Below are 21,466 nucleotides of genomic sequence, written 5' to 3' on the forward strand. Positions count from 1 at the left end.
TCCACAGTTTCTTTCCAGATTGGCCATCCTTAGACCACCTGAACTCAACTTTCCCAACTAAAGCGGCTGGGCCTCTCTGGAACAACCTCCTCACAGCCTCGTCCTCCTCAGACCTCTGAGGCCGCTGCCTCCTAAATCTCAGCAGGCCACCCCCCCCCCCCCCAGGAGCCGGGTGGGAAACGAGAGGGATATAGGCGAGGGAGGGGAGGGCGAGAATATGAATACATATGCGAGCTGGGGAGGGGAGGGAGAGGAGGTCAAGCCATCACCACCTGCCAGCTTCCTGTCCTTGCCTGCTGATAAATAGGGGATACTCAGGGCCAGATTTTCCATTCCCCCTCACCCCATCCTGGCACCCGCTGTCACTCACTTAAAAAAAGATAGAGGGAGAGGGCCTGGGGGAGGGGCAGGCAGCCTCTACTTATAAAGCCCGTGGCTAGGGGTGAGCACACTGAGCCGGCCTGCCCAGTCCTCAGCCCGTCACAACCCAGCAGATTTAGCTGTTGACAGCTGCTTGGGACTTCACTGCCAGGCCCTGGCCGCGACCGCCGCCTCTCCTCGCCCTCAGTGACTCCCCGCTACAGCCCCTCCATGGCCCAGAAAGAACAGGCCGCTGAAGCTGCTGCTCCTGCCTCCCAGAATGGTGAGGATCTGGAGAACCTGGACGACCCTGAGAAGCTAAAGGAGCTGATTGAGCTGCCACCCTTCGAGATCGTCACAGGGTGAGAGTGTGTGGCCTGGGCTCCTGCTCCCCGGAGGAGCACAGGCTGGGAAGAGCCTGGGACTTAGGATGGTAATGGTAGGAGCCAGGGTCAAACTGTGAGCGTGCACTGGTGTGCACGGTAGGGGCTCTGGGGACACAGCAGCAAGTCTCAGCTGGCTTCTCGGGGTGACACCATGGACCCTGTATTCAGGGGAGGTAGGAGGAGCTCCTTGGAGGCCATGTAACCACCCTTGAGGCCTGCTGGTGTTGGGACATCACCTGCCTCTGTTCAGTCCCAGGGAATCTGCTAAGGACACTGGCGCCTTTAAACATGGCCCCAGTCAAAGACCCCCTCCCTCCCCTCTCTGCTTCTGAGCCTCCCCTCCATCTGCATGTCTCTCACTTTCTCTTAGAGCCTCTCTCGGGAGAAGATCCTAAAACAGGAGAGAGACTCATCCTTTCTCAAGCCTGAGAGAGAAGCAGTTTGTCCTTGTCCGTCTTTCCTGAGCTTCCCCAGGGGCTGTTCACATCCAGCCCAGGGAAACAGAGAGGTCACAGCACGGGCCACACAGGCCAGGGCCAGGGGCTTCTGGACGGAGGAGGGTCCCCACCCCTGCAGCCACAGCCCGGAGGAACCAGGACCCAGAGCAAAGGTCTCGAGGCCCCGAGGGGCTGCACACAGGGTCCTTCTGTCCGTCCACATCGTGCCGGCTCCAGGGATAAACCCTGGTCTTCCTCCTCTTCCCTCTGTGTCCCTGCTAATGTCCTAAGCCAAGAATAAGAAGGGGATACGTGGGGCCACGTTCCTCCCGAACCCCAAGGTTTCCCTCCTGGGGTCCAGCAATGCCCGCAGGCAGAGTAGGGGCGGCACTAAGAAATCTCAGAAGAAAGGAGGCGTGATGCCTTCCGGGGGCGGAAGGGTCCCTGGTGGCATTTCGGAGCTGCCGGTTTAAGGAACTTCCCAGTCCTGGCCTCGGTGTTTTCCTCTGTAACATGAGCAGGTCACGCTCGCTGATGCCAGGGATCCCTTCGGCTCAGTTATTTTCCAGTTGCTAAGAGAACCTGAGGGAAATGCACCCTAATTCCAGAGGCCAGAGTTCAGGGTAGCACCCCTGAACTTGTGTTTGGCCATGCCCAACCAACTAGTGTCGCCCTCAACCTAGGGTAAAAAAAGCAACGGGCGCAGATGAGCATAAACACAGGGCGAGCTGAGAACCAGAGCCCTCGCCTCCAGGCGCTCTGCACGGAAGGGTCCGTTCTCCAGCCGCAAGCACGGGGGTGCAGGCTGTCCTGGTCACGCGGACACGCCCACGCACGCCCGTCTGCGCAGGGCCGTGGTCCCGTCACAGGCACCGGGTCGGTTCAGAAGCGAGTTAGACCGCGTTGGTTTAGTTGAATAAGCTGCGGAGTCCCCGGGTGGTGGGTCCTAGAGGGTTCAGCCCTCCGAGGTGACCTACATCTGTCCAGGTCTTGATCATGGCACACTTTCATGAGCTCCTTCAGCCTCAGCACAGCGCTAGGAGAGGGGGCTGTGTGACAGCCGCTCGGATGGGGAAACAGAGTCAGGGAGGGTGAGTGACTTGTCGGAGACCTCAGAACCAGTAAGTGGCAGGCCCTGTGACTCCGGCCAAGTGTCCTTCCCTGTCTCTTCCTCGTTGTGGCTCCCAGGTTTACACACAGAGCTCCACCTGTCTCCGGCTGCAGGGCAGTGTGCTTGAGGCTTCCCCTACCCCCAAGGCTCAGAAACAGACGCCCAGGTCCGGCGGCTTTCCGGGAGCTCAGAGCAGCTCAGGAGGGAGGTGGAGCCCGGAATGTCTCCTGGCCACCAGTGACAGCTGTGGAGATTTGTCTCCTGGGCCCCTTGGGGTAAACAGATGGCTGAAAATAGCTCAGAGGTGTGGCTGTGTCTCTGCAGGGACAGGATGAGGGAAAGACTCCTTCTTCCTTCTCCAGATGCCCTGGGGTCAAAGGGTTCCCAAGCATGTCCTCTCCTCGCTAGGACTCCCACAGGGGTGGCTCTGTCCATACTGCGTCTCAGCCTTCAGCCACAAACTGGCAGAGAGCAGGTGGCCCGTCAGCACACAGCCTGGGGTGAGGCGGGCGTACCTGGGGGAAACAGAGACTTGGCTTGATTCTGGCTTGAGCAGGGCGCTCAGGATAGCAGCAGACCTAAGGGCATTAACACAGTAACGGTGCAAAGGGACAGAAGGGGTGTACCACTGCGGTGGCGTGCCCCGCCAGCTCACGTGGGCCGAGGGGACCGTGCGTCTCTCTCCTCAGCTGCGGGTTCTTGAACAGATGTCAGCAAAGTTAGAAGTCAGAGTTTTCTCTCTTTCAGTTTGCTGGGTGCAAACTAGCACGCTGCTGAGAGGAGCCTCTCCCGAGAGGAAGAGCGGGGCCGAGGCTTGGTGGAGTTTAGACGGTGCTCTGGGGGGTGCGATGTGAGGCCCAGAAAAGGCACCATCATCCTGGCCAGTGGCTAAGTGGTTACGGGTTTGATTCTGGTCAGTGGCACCAACCTGCACCTGGGTAGCAGGTTCGATCCCTGTCGGTCGGGGCACATGCAGCAGGCCACCAATAGATGTCTCTCTCTTTCTCCTCCCTCCCGCCCTGCCTTCCACTGTCTCCAAACATCAATGGAAAACATATCCTCAAGTGAGGATTAAAAACAACAAAAAAGGCACCATCCATCAATACTAGGTTTAATTTCTTGAGTGTCTACAGTTGTTTAAAATCTGAGGGGTTGGGTGACTCAACCTACTTTCAGAGGAGGAACCAAGCCTTTGAAGGGTTCATAATTTGTCCAAAGCTAATGGACAGCGCAGCGCGCAATCCCCAGGATTAACCGACAGCGAATCACCACACTGTCTTAAAAAGCCTCAAGAGGAGTCTTTTATGGTCAATGGTATTTACAGAACAGGAGTCATGTCTTTGCTGCCCCTTCCTCCACTAGTGTTTTACTTCCATGAGGACAGGAACTTTGCCTTCCAACTGCTCTGTCCCTACCCCTAGAATAGTACCCAGCTCCTAATACATAAGGAATTTTTGTTTTTGAATAAAGGGATGGACTGATGATGAGCACCTATTGTGTGTGGGGCTCTCTGCCAGGTGCCGGGATAGGGACTTAATTTCGGGAAGAACTTGAGGCGAGAAATTCTGCAGATACGAAGACCCAGTAGCACTAGGCTCAGAAGAGGGTTTCACGGTCCACGGCTGCCTTTGGCTTGGCATGCTGTAGGGAGGCTCTGGGCCCCAGAACCGGCTGTGTCCTGTCTCCCGTCCCAGTGACAGGTGACTGCGGCTCTGCCGGGCGGCACCTGTGTGTCTGCCTCGAGTTATGTCGTGTATGACTTTGCATGAAGCTGAATTTGCTAGCAAAGGGGTTATCATGGAACAGAGATAAATGGCACCGCCAGGGATTCCCCTTCTGACCCCTTCTTTAGCTCCCGTAATTTACTCAGGCCGTGGGAGGGGCAGACAGACAAGGCAGGGTTCAAAAGAAAGGGACAGGCGAGGAGTGAGGGCCTGCAACACCACTGTTAATGCCACAAGCCCCTCACCCTTACCCAGCACTCGAGCATGCCAGGAAGAATCGTGTATTGAGCCAAACTATGGACAAATGCCAGGAGGCAAAACCTCAAGAGATTGAGACAATGCTCTGGAGAACGGCAGTTTCGCACCTTCATTTATACATTACCATCCAAAGAGAAGATGTAAGTGGGTTACATGAAGTCCACTGGTGATAGATTAGGGAGGTGGGAGATAGCAAAGCGGGGAGAAATCTCTAGGATTGATAAAAAGTAACGTGATAGACACATGCTTCTTTTACATAGGTGGGTACAGGCTAGTTAACAGACTAGCATGTGGCCCCTTTGCGTCCACGGTTGGTTAGAGCATTGTTCCATACCCCCAAAAGGCTGTGGATGCCATCCCCAGTCCGGCACACACAGGAGGCCACCAATCGATGTTTCTCTCTCTGTTTTTCCTCTCCCTTCTTCTTTCTCTAAAATCAGTAAAATGAAAAACATCCTGGGGAGAGGATTACAAAAAAAACAAAAGGCTAGCAGACACCACTGGCTGACCACCCTGGTCGCCACTGAGGGCCGGGGAAGGTCAAAGCTGGGTCAAGACATGCTGTCTGGGGGGAGGGGCGGGCTCTGGCCTGCCGGGGGCTGTCCTCCCAGAACTGCAGACCAGAAGCCTGCAGCCACCACACCTGTGCAGCTCTAGGAAGTCCCAGTTCCCACTGGGCTTCTCCCCCCTCCTGACTAGGCCCACTCCTTAGCATCCTGCTGAAAGTGTACTGAAAGGGAAAGGAACCTGAAACTGACCGTTCGGCCTCTTTCCAGCAGGTCTAGTGAGGGAAAAACATCCTGAAATGAGTCAACACCCAATGACCTGTGAGTGGATTTTCCACTCCATGGATTATGTTGGAGCAAATGTTTAATCTCAGACCAGCATCTCCTGCCCTCAAGGTTGCTTCTTTTCACTGAATAGATTTATGCTTAGGAGATGCAAATGTTTTTAAATGTGAACACATGAAAAACACACACACACACACACACACACACACACACACTCACATCTTTCCCCTCCACCAACAGACCATCATCCCAGCTTTTCCCAGATACCTGGAGTGCCGGTTCCTGCCCAGAGAACTGCCCGCCCAGCAGCCTGGGTCTGGGCAGCCTGTGCGGCCTCGTCTGCAGACAGTGTGAGGAAGTGCTGCTGGAAGAGGCGCGTCTCAGGCTGGGGGTGGGAATAACGCTGATGGTTTTTGTGCCTAAAGAAGCCACTGAGCCCAAGTATAAAAAATCCACCGTCGCTCTCTCTCCTGACCCCCCCCCCCTTTAGCAGTAACACAGCTGCTAGGGTTCACAGTATAAGTAAATGTGGTCCTCAGGCATATCAAGCTACTTAGAATAAAAAATGTTTGTGATCACTTAAGAAGTGACACTATGTCCCTCCTCCTACGAGTGGGCGTGGTCGTGCAGACTTCTGTGATCAGTCCCCGAGATGCCCATGGTGCCTGAGCTCCCCGGGGAGCTTCAGACCTCTGCCGGCTCTGCTCCCCTGGTTCTCCTCAAGGGCCTCGCTGTTTCAGTCAGTGGGGATCCCCAAAGAACCCCGATGGATCCTTATGCTCCCTCCAGAAGACTGAAAAGGAGCAGCCAGCAAGCTGGGTCTCTGAGGAAGCCCAAAGGGAGGACCGGGAGCCCGGGCCGCGGGCTTTGCTGTGCCCCTGGAAAGCACTGCCCTTCCCGGGCATCTATTTGCTCTCACTCTGTTGTCTCTGCTGAGGGACAGGGAAGACCGGGCTGCTGGCCAGAGGGGCTGGGAAACAGTACTTATAGAGGTGAACTTTCTTCTCCTCCCATGGCTCCACGTTTCTCTGGGAACTCCCCCTGGCCCAGGGGAGGAGGAGGGAAAACACCAGAACTGAAGAGGGAGGGGCTGAGAAAAACAAATCGCACACTGGGTCAAACCCATACCCTCGGCGGGGTTGTGCTTGGCCAAGTTGGAGCCATACTTCTGGGGGTTCCAGAAGAAAACGTGCGGGACACAGACAGCAGTTGCTGAAGCCCCCAGCCAGCCACGCAGTCACGAACACAGCAGGTCCTCCGAGAACCACGGTTCTTTCAGCGACGTTCCATCTCAATGTTGACGAGATGCCATAGGAACTTCAGTCTTGTTCATATCAGCTAACCTATGGTAAAATCGGTTTTGTATATACACGTTTTGCATAAAGTTGCAGAACTTATTGACAGGTGCCTCCGGATTAGGCTCGGGGTGAGGTGGGGTGGTCTGGCAAAAGGCCTTGAAAAGCAAAAAACGGTTTTGGGCAAGAAAGGTAAACGCTGTGTTTCTTGGAAGGAGAAAACCACTCCAGGAAGAGAAGGGATCGTTTAGCAACCAGCAAAGTTCAGGAGTGGTCTGGTGGGGTGAGTGTCATTAGGGAGAGCTAATCCCAGCAGGGGCTGAAGAGAAGAGGGGAGTCATCAGGTCATCCACTCCCAATATACTAAGTAAATAATAAACACATCCAACCAGGGACAGAGGGGGCTTAGAGAGCTAAGTATAGCACCCAAAGGAATCCCTGGGGCTGGGTCCTCAAATGCATCCAGCTCTGAAGTGGAAACTTAATTTGCCAGCAAGAGACATGGAAACCGGGGTAGAGAAAAATTGGTGATGGGGGAAGGGAAACAGCTCAGGTTCACTCAGCTCTTTGGCACCTGCTGCTTATGCCTAAGAAGCCAAGGCCCTGGGATACCAGGGATTCCCCTGCAGTCCAGGGAGTTAGGTGACCTCTTCGGGGAACAGAAGGCAGGGACAGAAGCGACAATGAAGCTAATGGTTGCCTCAGGGTATCTTCTGAGGCAGCCACAGAGATTACATTTTTATTTTGAGACGTTTTATAAGTTTATTTGAGCCAAACTGATGATATATGCTGGGGAGCAAGATCTCAAATGCTCCAGAGATTACATTTTTAAAGAAGAAAACCGTCAACCTGTCCAGCTGGTGCCACTCACCCTCTGCTCTGCTGGCATTTCCTTTTTCTCCCTCCTGGCATTTTCTCTCTCCCGGTAAAGCTGCCACGTTCTCCTTGGCCTTCAAACCTACACAAATCTTCCTATTTTGGAAAAACACAGGCGTACACATCAAGATCAAAACAATCTTCAACGCTGATGCCCTCTCCAGTTCCTCTGCTTTTTTCCCTTCTTCTTACTACTAAACTGTTCAAGAAACCTGGCCTTTCTCTGCTTTCATTTCGTCCATTTCCCCTTGAAGCCACTGGACAGGTCCATCCCCGAGTCGTTTCCTCGGACACCAGCGGGCTCTTTCTCAGGCTTCCCCCAGCTTCACTGTCTGCTTGACGCCACCTGTCCTCTTCCGTGGACATGGCTTGTGCGCGTCTTTCTTTCTCTTCTTTGTGTGCACCACTCCCGGAAGTGCTAACAGACACTCAGAGTGGACGAAGCCAACTCCTATTCCACCTCCCTGCTCCAAAACCCCATTTAATATATTGTCCTTGGGCAGAGGACAGAGCTGATATTAATCTGATCAGAACAGATACTGTACTTGATCTTAGCCAAAAGGCCAAGAAGCGACTATGTCTAGTTATTCGAGAACCTGTAGTGATTCTCTATTGCCTCCTGAATCAAGGCTAAACTCAAACCCTTTGCATGTCCCCCACTTGACTCAGTCATTTTTAGCAGTTTTCTGTTTTCGGCTATCTTATTTATATCTTCTCTGTCCAGCTAGAATTGAGCTGCTAGAGTAAAGGCATCTGGAGGGCAGAGGCCAAATCCTTCCTGATTTTGAAATGATTCAATATTATATACAAGCTGAATCATATCAAGATACCCTTAAGTATCCAAGCTAAAAATTCTTGGACACTAGCCCTGGCCCCTGTGGCTCAGTGGTCAGAGCGTTGGCCCTTGCACCGAAGGGTCGAGTGTTCGATTCCCAGTCAAAGGCATGTGCTGGGTTGCAGATTTCATCCAAGACCAAGGTGGGGCATATGTGGGAGGCAACCAATCCATATGTCTCTCTCACATGGATGTTTCTCTCTCTCCCCGCCTCCCTTCTACTCTCTAAAAATCAGTGGGAAAAAATACCCTCACGCGAGGATTAACAACAAAAGAATTACTGGGCACTTATGTGACAACCGTCTTTCACCCGAGGAAAAGGATAGGCTCGAGGACATCACTAGGAGAGCACGGCACTGCAAACCGTAGGCCACTCTAAGAGAACATGCAACAGACAGGAGTGAGGAGGGATGAAAGCATAAAACGTCTGCGAGCCCTGGCCAGTTTTGCTTAGCAGTTAGAGCGTCAGCCTGCGGACCAGAGTCCCGGGTTCGGTTCGTGTAAGGGCATGTACCTTGGTTGCAGTTCGTCCCCAGCCCAGATGGGGTTGTGTGGGTGGGTGGCAACCAGTCGATGTGTCTCTCTCACATCAATGTTTCTCCCTCTCTTCCTCCCGCTCTGAGGATAAATGCAAAAATGTCCTTGGGTGAGGATTAAAAAAAAATTCTGCAAAATCTGTCTTGCTTGGGAAATTTTATATGCTTGCTACTTTGTAAAATTACCATTTGAACACTGCTTTTCAAACCTGGCCACAAATTAGGATCATCCAGAGAGCTTTTTAAAATGCTGATGCCTAGGCCCCCACCAGGTGTTCTGATTGAGTTGGGTTCGTCGGGCCCAGGCCTCATTTATAGAGCCTTCTAGGTGATTCTGGTGGAGAGCCCGGTCAGTCATTGGTGTAGAAATGGAGGTGTGCGTCGTGCATCCAGCGATGCTGGGGTTTGGAGACCGACCCTACTGGGGGGACTGGAATGCACACCTCACTCCAAATTCTTTCCTCCAGATAAACCCTTTGGCACTCTCTATGCCTTTTGGCACTCATGCTGAGATCTTGGAGAGCTACCCAGTCCAGGATGGCTCCAGAAACAAGAACTCATTCTCTCCCCCGTTGCTTTGTCTTGACCCACAGGGAGCGGCTGCCTGTCAACTTCTTCAAGTTCCAGTTCCGGAACGTGGAGTACAGTTCCGGGCGGAACAAGACCTTCCTCTGCTACGTGATTGAAGCGCAGGACAAGGGAGGCCAGGTGCAGGCCACCCGGGGATACCTGGAGGACGAGCACGCCACTGCCCACGCCGAGGAAGCCTTCTTCAAAACGGTGGTGCCGAACTTCGACCCGGCCCTGCGCTACAACGTCACCTGGTACGTGTCCTCCAGCCCCTGCGTGGCGTGCGCCGAGCGCATCATCAGCACCCTGAGCAAAACCAAGAACCTGCGCCTGCTCATCCTGGTGGGGCGCCTGTTCATGTGGGAGGAGCCCGAGATCCAGGCGGCGCTCAAGAAGCTCAAGGAGGCCGGCTGCAGGCTGCGCATCATGAAGCCCCAGGACTTCGAGTACATCTGGCAGAACTTCGTGGAGCAGGAAGAGGGCGAATCCAAGGCCTTCGAGCCCTGGGAGGACATTCAGGAGAACTTCCTGTACTACGAGGAAAAGCTGGCCGACATCCTGAAGTAGGCGGGCTCGGCCTCACGTGAGTCCCGGCACCACCACTCCCCTGGAGGGCAGAGGCTGGGGTCAGGTGGACCCAGCGGGGCTCCATTCTCCGGGGAAGGGTTTCATCTCTGCTCTGGGTGGACTGCAAAAACATTCTGAAAGATCCTGTCTCCTTTTAGTTCTCGCCCTAAATTCTTTTCCCTCCGACCCTTTTATATCAGACTACCTTTCCCCAGGACGTGGAATATGCAGGGTTGACAGGAATCTGAACACTCTGATGCGACAGGGCTGCTTGTAGGAAGATCTGGATGGTACGGGGCTGCTACTGAAGGGCCTAGAATGTATTTCAGTCCCCTAAGCATGCCCCCGTGTGTTCATGCAGAGTCATTCATTCTGGACACCTTGTGGAAAGCTGCAATCTTACCTTTGCATTTCTTTAAACAGGCGCTTCATTCTATCGGGAGCGATTTTTTTGTTTCATTTTTGATACTTTTGAAATTCCCCAACATTTTTTGGCCAGAGAAGCAAGCTTTCATGTTTTCATACACATGGTTCTGCTTTGAGGGAAACCAGTAATTGCTGTGTGAAATGTATAATGCAGGAACATTTTTCTGATGTTGAGAAGACCTCAGCAGAACTCAGAGAAAAATGCTGAATGCAGGCATGGGGATAATATAGCAACAAGTTCTTCCACGTGGGAATGTTTAAAGGGTTAAAAAGATGTTTGTAAATTAGTCAGCAGCTCAGAAGTAGCCTCCTACCGATATGAAGATGTGATAGGAGAACTGGAGTAAAAATTAGCTATTTAAGCAAATAATTAGGACACAATTAAGGCCAATTTGGCCTCTTGCTGAGGGTAAATTAGACTCTTACAGAAACAGGCTGATTACCCTCAGGAAAGAGGGTACAGAATCCTTTACTGTCTTTTTTTGAATTTGATCTAGTCTGCTTTGCTCCCACAGCAATGCTACGATCAAGTCCCCTTACAAGGCCCGAGTTACTGATCAAAGTCCTCCAGGAATAAAGAATATTGGTCTTCCCCACCCTCTTCAACAACCTTCATTCTGGAATAACTCACATTTACTCACACACAAAAGCAGCATGCTTCCATAAAGTTATTCAAGTTTTGGTGTCTCTTACTCTTAATATTCTTTTTTTTTTTTTTTCCTATCCTCACTGGAGGACATTTTTCCATTTTTTGTTCAGATAGAGTGGGAGGGAGAGAGGGAGGAAGAGAGAGAGAGACAGAAACATCGACATGAAAGGGACACATCGAGTAGTTGCCACCCGCATGACCAACCAGGGCCGGGGACAAACTGCAACCGAGGTACATTCCCTTAGCGGGAACCAAACCTGAGTCTCTCTGGACCGCAGGCCAACACTCTAACCGCTGAGCCAAGCTGGCCAGGGCTCACTCTTAATATTCTTAAGTTGTTGCTTCACAAACACGTTTTGAAAATATCAATTTCTGGCCCAGCCAGTGTGGCTCAGTGTTTGAGCGTCAACCCATGGCACCAAGAGGTCGCCAGGTTCAATTCCTGGTCAGGGTACATGCCCAGGTTGTGGGCCTGATCCTCAGTGAGGGGCATGCAGGAGGCGCCCAATCGATGTTCTCTCTCTTCGATGTTTCTAGCTCTCTCTCCCCCTTCCTCTCTCTAAAACAAATAAAGGAAAAAAAATTTTCTGGAGCTTGATGTTGGCAGGTGTTTGCTAAGAAGTACACTCCTGCCCTGGCTCGTTTGGCTCAGTGGACTGAAGTGTCGAGGGTTTGATTCACAGTCAAGGGCATGTACCTAGGTTACAGGTTCAATCCCCAGCCCTGGTCATGGAGAAAGCAACTGATTGATGTCTCTCTCTCTCACATCAATGTTTTTCTCTCTCTCCCTTCCTCCCTCTCTTCCACTCTATCCGAAAAATCAATGGAAAAATATCCTCGGGTGAGGATTAAAAAATAAAAATAAAAAATAGAAGTGCACTCAGGGTGCCTGATAATTCTCCAGTTGAGCATTTGCCAATCCATGAAGATACGATTTTCAGCCATTTCTGACAAAAAAGCAGGACCATCATTGAATTCACTGAGACTATGGTGAGGTAATGTCATGTGGTACTCTGCTCATATAAAATAAGACACTACTTTGAGTGGTGGTGAGTGGTAATAAAAAGAGATTTCTAAGGGTGCCCTCTGAAAATACAAAATTAGCTTTTCAATTCCTTGAAGATTTTATTAGCGTAGGTACTATCACTGTAACTATAAACCCTACATAGATCCTACAGAATGACTGGTAGTTTTATTTTTTAACCCTAGGTACCATCTTCTTAAACATCTTCCAGAGTCATGGACCGTTACTTCCAGCTGTCTAACTAGCAAGTCCTCAGGGATTCGTGGGTGGTGGTGGTGTTGTTTTCCATTAAGTCAGATGAGATAGTTAAATCTGCCATAAAAATTAAGCAATTCAAGGAGAATTAAAAAGAGCTTTTAATATTGGATAATTGAGGGTTGTACCTTATGCTAATCTAAACAGAAGTAAAATAGATCAGTTTGATGGAAAAAGTCCATGTCTAAGTCCAATTATTCTTAATAAAATGTTATTGGACATGTTCCACATTATAAGCCTCTTTCCATTAGTGAACAGAACTATATGATCTGGACCCATTATGCACATGCTTCCCTGCACCCTATTTCAGTTGCTTATGTTCCTGAAGGAAAAGGTTATAATGTACCAAGTTAAAAAAAAAAAAAAAAAAAAAAAAAGGCATAAAATAAGGGTTATCATCCAAAAGCCCCAAAGAACAACTCTGCTTAATTAAAATACTTCCAAGAAATGGGAATTTGTTAAAGAAAATTTTCCTCATATTTCTTATTCTACCTTTTAAAAAAATGACAGATTAGGATTTAACCATGTAATCACGTCAAAAGAACAGTTAAAACAGGTCTCTCCTGGGGCTCTCTCTGTGCGAACCATACCAAACGTGAATGGCACAAATCCCACATGGGTAAACCAGTAGTCACAGGACACTATGTAGAAATTCAGGGACTTGGGGAAGGTACACAGAAACCCTAATTTAAAAAAAAAAAAAAAAAAAACCTCTTTATCGTTGGGCCAGCAGGGCTCTCAGTAACACGTTTTCTGTCTTCTCAAGGTCTGCCTGCTGCCAAGAGACAGCAGTGACATGTATGGCCATCTGGGACATGCCTGACTTCCTGATACCACTTGGAGCTGGACAACATTTGACATCAACCAATCCCACTGCACAAGGCCCTGGACTCCAAATATACTTCTCATGATGTAAATCACTTCAATTGTGCCTCTCTCTCTAAGGCTGCTCTTGGGAAAGGACGGTTGCAAGGAGAAATAACCACCATGTGTGGGTGCCAAGCATCATGGGGCTGAGGGTTCTAATTATCCCCCAAATGGGCTGCTTAAGGCAAACAGCCTCAGACCCAAGATCTGTGCAGATCTTTGAAATATGTCCAGAAATGCATTGATATTAACTTGGTCTTTTTTTTTTTTTTTTTTTTTAAAGAAACACAAGCAGCAACAATAAAAAGTGGTGTGGATTTTCTGTGACCATGTTTTTTAAGGAACTTGAACATTTAGATGTTAACTATGGACAGGGATGAAGTCCCAGGAATAGGGATTGCCTAGGCTATGAACCAAGCCACACTGTAAGTGGGAGGGCGGCTGAAACCAGGACTTGTCTAGGCAATACAGGACACTAACTCTCCCATGTAGACGTCTCATCCTCGTCTTGACCTTCATAAAATATTTTCTTCTGAGATTCCCTGAGTGTCTTTTGCCTTGTCTGAAGACAAGGAATATGGTAGACGGTAAAGCAAAAGACATGAGAAATGTATGTAAAATATCCATGCCCCAACAGTCAATTAATAAGCAATTAGCCTCTTGACTAACTAGAAGTGAGAAATATGAAGATTTCAATGTTCAGATACACAATATAAGAGTTGTCAACATGTGTACTTGATGGTGATGACAGGATGATGTCAAAGTCTCATTTCTTAAAGATTCAAGTTCTATATAGAAGTACAATTTTACATGTGAATTTCTGGATGTTTGCCAAACTCTAACTAGGTTTCCAGGAATAATGTGTTCATTCTGATTATCAGGCAATGCCTTTCCCCAGACTTTGAGTGTGATTAAGACATTGGAATTTGACCCCAAGACTATCTACAAATAAAGCATTTTATCACATTCCTGCTGAGTCCCAGAGTTCCGCTTACAGCCAGTTCTCCACAAGACTAAGACTTGTTAGAAAAAAAAAAATCGAGTCATACTCCCTGAAAAACATTCTCCCTAATCCCTCCCTTTCCACGTAGAAGCAGCCTTCAAACCAATGTTAATATTTATTTGCATAGTTAGCAAAATACTTCATTTCCTCTTTTCACCCACTCTCATTTTCAGTTGTATTTAGATTTTCGTCCCTTCTTTTTCCCCCTTCACTTTTACTACTACTAATGAACAGCAGCAATGCCTCTTCTAGAAAAGCCTTAGTCTAAGTTTGATAATGAACTTGCTCCTGGCACTACCCCAGCCCAACTACACGGAGAACTTGTCTGTTCCACACAGAGGTACAAAAGACATGAAATACTTTCTGAAACTGCTGCCTCATATCAGGCTGCAATGTGATAAGAACACACGTCTAAAGTACAAAGGCTATATTTAACCAGTGCACTCCGGTGTTTCAACAAGCACATTCTAAAATCCAGTTTTTTATACTTGGGAAAGCAAGTCCAGGATTCACTCAAGGGAGAAAAATCAATAGTAAGTCTGGCTGTTTTAACTTACACCACCACAGTTCGGGGGAGGGGAGGGAACTCCACTAATGTCCCTCATACCTCTATACTGGGCCAGTGGCTAAATTTATGAACCTTCTTCTCCCACCACTAGAGCAAAGTGTTGTTCTCTCAGCTTAAGAAGGGGACTATTTACTGTTCTCCGTCCCAGATGATTACTCTTCAGCATCCTCCGGAGCTAAGAAACATGGCCATCTTCCCCAACGCCCCAACTACCAAAATAGAATTTGGGGGGGAGAGTGAGGTTTTTTGTTTTTGTTTTTTTAAAGAAGATTCATACAAATTTTGTTGAGAACCAAGTCATTACTCCACAATAAGCACTTTGCCAGGAATTTAACATACATTACTTCAGCCCTGGCCAGTTTGGCTCAGCGGTTAGAGTGTCAGAGAGACCCGGGTTCGGTTCCCGCTAAGGGCACATACCTCGGTTGCAGTTTGTCCCCGGCCCTGGTTGGTCGTGCGGGTGGTAGCCACTCGATGTGTCCCTTTCACATCGATGTTTCTCTCTCTCTCTGCTCCTCTCTCTCCCTCCTACTCTACCTGAACAAAAAAAATGGAAAAATGTCCTCGGGTGAGGATTAAAAAAACAAAAACAAAAATACATACATTACTTCACGTGTAATTACAGAATTCAGACAGGTTCAATCACGGGACTGCGCAGTGGACAGGAGAGCTCACCACGAGGGAAGGCTATAAACCTGCCTTTGCAGTGTGCTGACCCACAGGCGCTGTCCGTTCTTGTTCTCACCACGCTGCTCTTCCCAGAGTCAGAGGTGAACCCTCCACTATCCAAGTCCAGAACCACACAAACGTGTACAGAACCTCACTGTAGCCCAAGAAGATATTTATTTTCCCATTTTTGTTTCCACAAATGCCTTAACAATGTAAAAACCCATTTTTGTAATTTAAACAAACACTCAAAATTCTCTCCTAAGATGAATGTGAGGACATAAGGATAATACCAAGTAAATGCACAAATGACAAAAGATGCAAAATTAACTGAAATGTTCATCCTTCCTGAAATTTCTCTTAAACAGCAGAGAAGTAGAATCAATGCTGCCACCTAGTGGCAAGCCAAACAAATCAGGTAGCATCCTGGAGCAAAACAAGGGTGGTAGAACCCAACACCTGATTCCCGGCCTATCATCAGGCTATCACCTACTTTCTTGCAAAAAGGAAAAAAAAAATCACAGCAACATTTCCCAGCAATCCCTCCTCCAGAGTCCCAGTCCAATCATGGGAATACAGAAACCCAACATGGCCTGTGACAGACAACTTCACATGAAACTTTCCTCTGACAATTTTTAAAGTGAGTTTGCCCAGTCCTATGGCCCAGTAGGGATGACACCAGAAAACACGGACATATCCAAAATGCTCATCAGTTCAGAGTGTGTACACAGTAATTCTGATGTCTGTTGCCTCAAACACCTCCTCAATCATTGCAGATACATTTTCCCATTGCAGACGATCAAGACCACACCCAATCCTGAAAAAGAACAAAACATCTCCACTGGTTGTGATGAAGGTATCTAGGAAAGCACTCCTACCTTCTTCCTTTAGTCTGTATTCACCCAGAGCATGAGAACAAATGATCTGATCTCACACCTATAGGCAGTCATGGTGGAAGTGTGGAAGTTAATTCCTGTTGTGAGCCACCCAAGGCTGTTCCTGACAGCACTAACATCCCACAGCTGTCACATCTCTTTTGCCTACTGATTATCACTTCCCAATTATTTCAAGCAACATTTAGAAATGTACAACTACAGTGATAAGGGAGACTCACGATCCTTCTATGTCTAATGATGAAAACTAGCTGTGGGTGAACAGGAAAAGGCTGGCAATTTAAAAATACACTTATGATCGTGGAAAGTTAAAGATTAAAAAGGAGACAAAGGACAGGATCTCTACGAAAAAAAAGAAAATGGATTGTTGAGAAATGCCAAGCTGATGGCAATTCAGGTCTCTGCAACACCCTGGTGAAAAACTTTTACTGGCCCACAAAACTCTATTACCTAGCACCTTTTCTTCTAAGACGTCACTTTATTGATCCTCAACATCCCTAGGGGAAAAAAAGAGAAGCTTAAAATTGCTAATTTCATAAAATGTGATCGTTAAGTCCCTGAAAAAAATACTGTGATTAAAAAAAGTTTGGCCCTGGCCGGTTTGGCTCAGCAGTTAGAGCGTCGACCTGCGGTCCGGAGAGACCCGGGTTCAGTTCCCGCTGAGGCACGTACTTCGGTTGCAGTTTGTCCCCGGCCCTGGTTGGTCGTGCGGGTGGCAGCCACTCGATGTGTCCCTTCACGTCGATGTTTCTCTCTCTCTCTCCCTCCCACTCTATCTGTACAAAAAATGGAAAAATATCCTCGGGTGAGGATTAAAAAAAAAAAAAAAAAAAAGTTTGATACATAATCCATATATATATTAAAGATCAGTGTAAGACAAGGGACCCTGTAGCCACACAAGTATCTTGGAGCTTGAAGTGAGCTGCATGCATGGTCAGCACTGACTCAAAACCAGACTGACAGAAGAGAAGTAGTGACCTCCAGCCTATTTCCTGAAAAGGATGCAAAGGAGATACCGAAACCCCAATGTCGTTCCTTGAGTTCCCAACAGGTAGGGTCTAAGGCATTACATCGGGGGGCATATCCTTGGCTACTGTCCAAGGTGACCACCACCAAGCACATAGTTGAAAAGGTGGTCATTTACAACTTTCTATGCACATGATTAACAGATTTGGGACACCAGAAGTGGCCCAGAAGGAAATCATAATTGCTTGATTTTGGTTGTTAAGCTTACATTGTTTCGGGAATAAAGGCTAAGCTTCAGGTAGAGGATACTAGAAATTTAACAAATGTGATTCAACAGTGGTTCCTCCCTACTACATAGGTTGAGGCAGGTGTGTGTTTTAAATTAATTATCCTGAGTCATTCAACCCAAGCTAAGAAATGGGTATGCCTGGGCCTAAGGTCTGACAACTGGGTAACTGGTGAGTTTTTTAAAGTTCTGAAATTTTTCCACCTCCAAGCCTGTATTTTGGATTAAGCTTTTGAGTCATTTGTCTTTGGGTAAGACTGTAAACCCCACCAATCAAGTCTTCACTTAGGGCCCTGGATGTCCTTGCCTGGGCATGGAGAGGTCCGTGACTCCATTCTTCAGACAATGGGACTTCATGGCCTCTAAACTCTTCTGTAAGTTTTCATAAGTTGGCTTGTGTGAAGCCCTTTTCTTTGTAATCTGAGTACACAGAAAAAATTCAAACTTCTATTAGTCCAAAATGATAGCTAAAGAAAGCTGTCATATTCTCCCAACACCCTGATAATTAAAACCAGAAGTGCATTTAGAATAGTCTAAAGCAGGGATGACAAACATTATACTATCCCTTCCAGTTATGGGAAGCCTTCAGAAAGACAAACTAAATAGGGCCTGAAAAACCCAGACACTGCCTGGTAATAATCTTTCCTTTTCTCAAGCCCGGGAGGTTAACAGACTATGCCTATTATATACTGTCTTTAACCAAAGTAGGTGAAAGTCTTTGTGCCACTTCCAAGAGATAAGCTACATATTTGTTAACAAGAACTCATATCAACTGAAAATGTCCTGTTAAGTCTATTTACTTAGAAACTATGCTTACTTGCTTGCTTGCTTTTTGTTTCTCTAGAAAAGAACAGAAACAAGTCCGGCCGATGTGGCTCAGTGGTTGAGCATCGACCTGGGCATGTGCCAAGAGGTCGCCGGTTCGATTCCCAGTCAGGGCGCATGCCCAGTTTGTGGGCCAGATCCCCAGTGGGGGGCATACACGATGTTTCTCTCTCTCTCTCTCTCTCCCTCACTTCCTCTCTCTCTAAATTAAAAACAAAAAAACAAAAAAAACAAACAAACAAACAAAAAAACCCAGAACAGAAACAAACTGGTAGTATTCCAAATAACACTGGAAGTCACAGCAGCCTTAAAGACAGCATTCAAAGATATGATCCCACTTAGTGTGCTGTCCAAATCAAGCTCATAGTGGGTTGGCTGTAAGTCACCCAGCAGCCGCACTCTTTCTGGGGCTGAAGACCATTTGGACAGTGGCAGGACCCCACACTGAGGCAGCAAGCAGGAAAGCAGCTGAGTGCACTTGATAAGGAAGAATGAAAAACTCCTTTGGGCAATCTGTCTCTTGAGACATTACTGTTTTTCTATCTCACTATGATAAGAAAAGAATTAAAGTACAGGAGGCATCCCTAACTTTTGCAAGTCTTAGAACACAGGCCTTTAATAGCTGTCACAGTACTTTTTCCTATGGAGCTAGGATGTAGCTTCTTTTCTAACCCAGAGCTCCAAATAGCCATCACCACTGGACCTGAGTTGGTACGAGATCAGCTTTTTGACATCTTCGGTTGTTTAGAATGGAATCTCGTCATCAACACAAAGTCAGCACAGCCTATCTGTTCACCAATCCTTAGAACATATTGAGAATTGGCCCCTCTTACCAAGTAATATATGTATCGCCCATCTCTCTTCAGAACAGCCACCTCTCCAGATTTCTTTTCTAAGAAAAAGTTATTTAATAGTAGAAAGAAAAAAGAAAATCAAACGCTTATCTCCATTCTTAGATTTTTTAAAAATCTTGTTTACCTCAGAACTAATTTTCAACTTTAAAGAAACCTGTTGTCTCCTATGAATACTTTGCTCATCAGCCTTCCTAAATACTGTATTTCTTAGCTTCCAGCTTTCTTAATCGTGTTTTCTTGACCATGTTTTCCTCACACCCCATCTTTTGTCCTGCTCCAATTTTCAAGTACACCCTTACTGTTCATTTAAAAAACTTTGTCTGTTACCTTGACATGTTTTACAATCTACAGCATTCCTTTGCTAAATGTATGTTCATTTAATAATGACCTTTTTACATACAAAAAACTAAGGTTTAAGCATTTATGGGGAACACAGGTGTTCCTAATTAAAAGGGTTTTCAATCAAGAAAAGGTGTCATGTTCATATATAACTACAATACGAAGCAGTAAGAAATAGCCTTTTTAAAGGCTGGGATCAAAACCACCAGTGGAGACGCTGATTGAGTAAGCCTAGATATGGTCTGAGGACCTGTTTCAGAGGCTCCACAGGATTCTAATACACATCTCTGGTTTAACACCATTGGTAGAAAGTGATAGGTGGGGCTTGTAAAAAAAAGGATTCTAAATTCCTCAATACAATATGGGTCAACAGAGGATCTTGAATGACCGGCTAAAACCTGTGGACTTTGCTAAGCACTTCAGAGTAATTAACGTTTTCAGGGAAGTGGAGTATTACCAATAGAGCTTTATGGTATAGGTAGAAGAGATTAGAACTTTTACAAGAGCTCAAGCTTGGTGTAATAAGGACTAAAAAAACAGGCTGTTTTTGTGGAGGAAAAACTTAATCTGATGAGTTAAAAGTACTCAGTGGTCAGGAACCCCCTTTTTACATGTATATCTTATTTAATAGAGGTCAAAAGATGCTCTAGCCAGGGCTTAAGAAATAAGCTGTTTTCAAAACTCACGTTGATTTAACAGTTCCTGCACCCCTCCAAATTTCTTCTTGAAGAGTACAGCTATCCCAGCGCCCATTCGACAGTCCTCACTGATACAGTGGGCTAGAGAGTCTGTTTTGGGGCATGCAAAAAGGTCTCCTTTCACATAAGTGATCTAAAATGTGCAAAGGGAAAAAATGTTTCATTAGATACACAAAAATACTAAGCTATTTGTTTTCCTTTACTGTGCCCACCACCCCTCCCCACCTTCTTGATTAAAAGTCAAATCCTCAGAATTTTTAGGAATTAGCCGCAACGAATTAAAACATATGTAAGAGGAAAGTGATGGCTGGCCTCTGCCTAGGTTGTATTAGCCTTTCTGAAATAAAACAGCTAGAGAGAGAGAGAGAGAGAGAGAGAGAGAGAGAGAAGACAATTCAACTAAAAGTGTTTATGCTTTTGACCTCAATTATTCGAATTTCAGTTCACCATAAGGTAATAGTTATTACGCACTCTGCTTCCTTCTGCATCTTCACTAGGGCTGCCGGCCATGATACCGAGTTGCTATCTCCAGAACTTATATGTTTCTCCAGCTATGAGAAGGGAAAGGGAAGGAAACATGCTTAGGCAGCCTGAACATATTATATTCAGATCGCCCTGACCACCCACTCCTCATTGCTCCCCAACGTTGATCACTGAATGTGACTTCGCAATACAAAACTCTCCTGCAGCGGGGGGGAGGAAAGCTGCCTTCGGTCCGGAGGCGCCGGACCCCGCTCGCATTTCGCGCTTTCCCGGAGCGCCCGCTCCGCCCGCGAAGAAAAGGCGGCCCCAAGCCGCGCCTCCTCCTCTCCCCGCGCCCGGCGGGCGGAGGACAGTCCTTACACTCGGTGGGTTTGGCCTAGAAGAAAAAAGGAGGGACTTCGGGCCGCAACCAGGTGTACGGGCCAGGGGGTGTGTACAGCCCCGCGCGGGAAGGAGGGCAGGTGGCCTCTCAAGGTTTACTCCTCTGTTTGGGGGTGTCGGGGGAAGGAGTCTGGAGCAGCCTCCCACTCTCTGTCTCCTACCCTCAGGCGGGTCAGCGAGGGTGTACTGCGTGTCCTGGGGTCCCGTGGGAAGGAGGGAGGAGGCTCGCTCTAAGCCCCAACGTACCGGGGTTACCCTTCGCCTGAAGTCGGTCGTTACGAGGTCCCGCCCCACGGGGAAGGCCTCCAGACCCGGCCCTGGTAGGTTGGGAGCAGCCGACGAGCCCAGATGCGGAACCAATCCTGCCACAGCACTTCAGAGTACGCACCTAAGATGGCCGCCCACCACCCGGGAGCGACGCGGAAACGAGCCCCTCTAGCTAGCTACCAGCACCACCACTCTTTGGTGATGGCCGCCGAACTTCCGGCGGTAAATAACGTGAAGTCTCCCGCCGCCACCCGGGCATGCGTAACGAGA

The 21,466-nt window shown here is 48.0% G+C and overlaps 2 protein-coding genes and 1 non-coding gene across 6 annotated transcripts; 1 reads left to right on the forward strand and 2 right to left on the reverse strand.

Annotated features, from left to right (window-relative positions):
• The first annotated feature begins 454 nt into the window (after nucleotides 1–454).
• On the forward strand, nucleotides 455–12,930 carry APOBEC2 (apolipoprotein B mRNA editing enzyme catalytic subunit 2). The gene is made up of 3 exons (XM_036248093.1): nucleotides 455–722; nucleotides 9,203–9,762; nucleotides 12,867–12,930. Exons 1-2 carry the CDS (start codon nucleotides 592–594, stop codon nucleotides 9,744–9,746), a joined length of 675 nt encoding a protein of 224 aa, XP_036103986.1. The 5' UTR covers nucleotides 455–591; the 3' UTR covers nucleotides 9,747–9,762; nucleotides 12,867–12,930.
• OARD1 (O-acyl-ADP-ribose deacylase 1) lies at nucleotides 2,723–21,336 on the reverse strand. 4 transcript variants are annotated; one of them, XM_036248090.1, is made up of 9 exons: nucleotides 21,176–21,308; nucleotides 20,537–20,616; nucleotides 20,054–20,198; nucleotides 19,008–19,066; nucleotides 17,657–17,769; nucleotides 7,234–7,334; nucleotides 6,196–6,256; nucleotides 5,335–5,452; nucleotides 2,723–2,809 (listed from the first exon to the last, which is right to left on the reverse strand). In XM_036248090.1, exons 2-9 carry the CDS (start codon nucleotides 20,573–20,575, stop codon nucleotides 2,738–2,740), a joined length of 708 nt encoding a protein of 235 aa, XP_036103983.1. In that variant the 5' UTR covers nucleotides 20,576–20,616; nucleotides 21,176–21,308; the 3' UTR covers nucleotides 2,723–2,737. The 4 variants fall into 4 exon arrangements, 3 of the variants coding, with proteins under 3 accessions (XP_036103983.1, XP_036103984.1, XP_036103985.1); XR_004957596.1 differs by lacking the exons at nucleotides 2,723–2,809; nucleotides 5,335–5,452 and adding an exon at nucleotides 16,548–16,594 and having other exon boundaries at nucleotides 6,196–6,410; XM_036248091.1 differs by lacking the exons at nucleotides 2,723–2,809; nucleotides 5,335–5,452 and having other exon boundaries at nucleotides 6,196–6,410.
• Nucleotides 7,632–7,813, reverse strand: LOC118622172. The gene has a single exon (XR_004957980.1). It is a non-coding gene; the product is annotated as a U2 spliceosomal RNA (small nuclear RNA).
• Nucleotides 21,337–21,466: the final 130 nt, after the last annotated feature.

Source organism: Molossus molossus, unplaced genomic scaffold (assembly GCF_014108415.1).
Source record: "Molossus molossus isolate mMolMol1 unplaced genomic scaffold, mMolMol1.p scaffold_m16_p_8, whole genome shotgun sequence".
NCBI lineage: Eukaryota > Metazoa > Chordata > Mammalia > Chiroptera > Molossidae > Molossus > Molossus molossus.

What these genes read in the sequence shown, in the direction of transcription:
- APOBEC2 (XM_036248093.1), top strand. Translation starts at nt 592, where the DNA reads ATGGCCCAGAAAGAACAGGCCGCTGAAGCTGCTGCTCCTGCCTCCCAG. An exon ending in CCCTTCGAGATCGTCACAGG is followed by an intron (nt 723 to 9,202) that starts GTGAGAGTGTGT and finishes CTTGACCCACAG; the next exon opens with GGAGCGGCTGCCTGTCAACT.
- OARD1 (XM_036248090.1), bottom strand. Translation starts at nt 20,575, where the DNA reads ATGGCCGGCAGCCCTAGTGAAGATGCAGAAGGAAGCAGA. An exon ending in GGCGATACATATATTACTTG is followed by an intron (nt 17,770 to 19,007) that starts GTAAGAGGGGCC and finishes CTGTGTACTCAG; the next exon opens with ATTACAAAGAAAAGGGCTTC. An exon ending in CAAGCACAACCCCGCCGAGG is followed by an intron (nt 5,453 to 6,195) that starts GTATGGGTTTGA and finishes TCCCACCCCCAG; the next exon opens with CCTGAGACGCGCCTCTTCCA.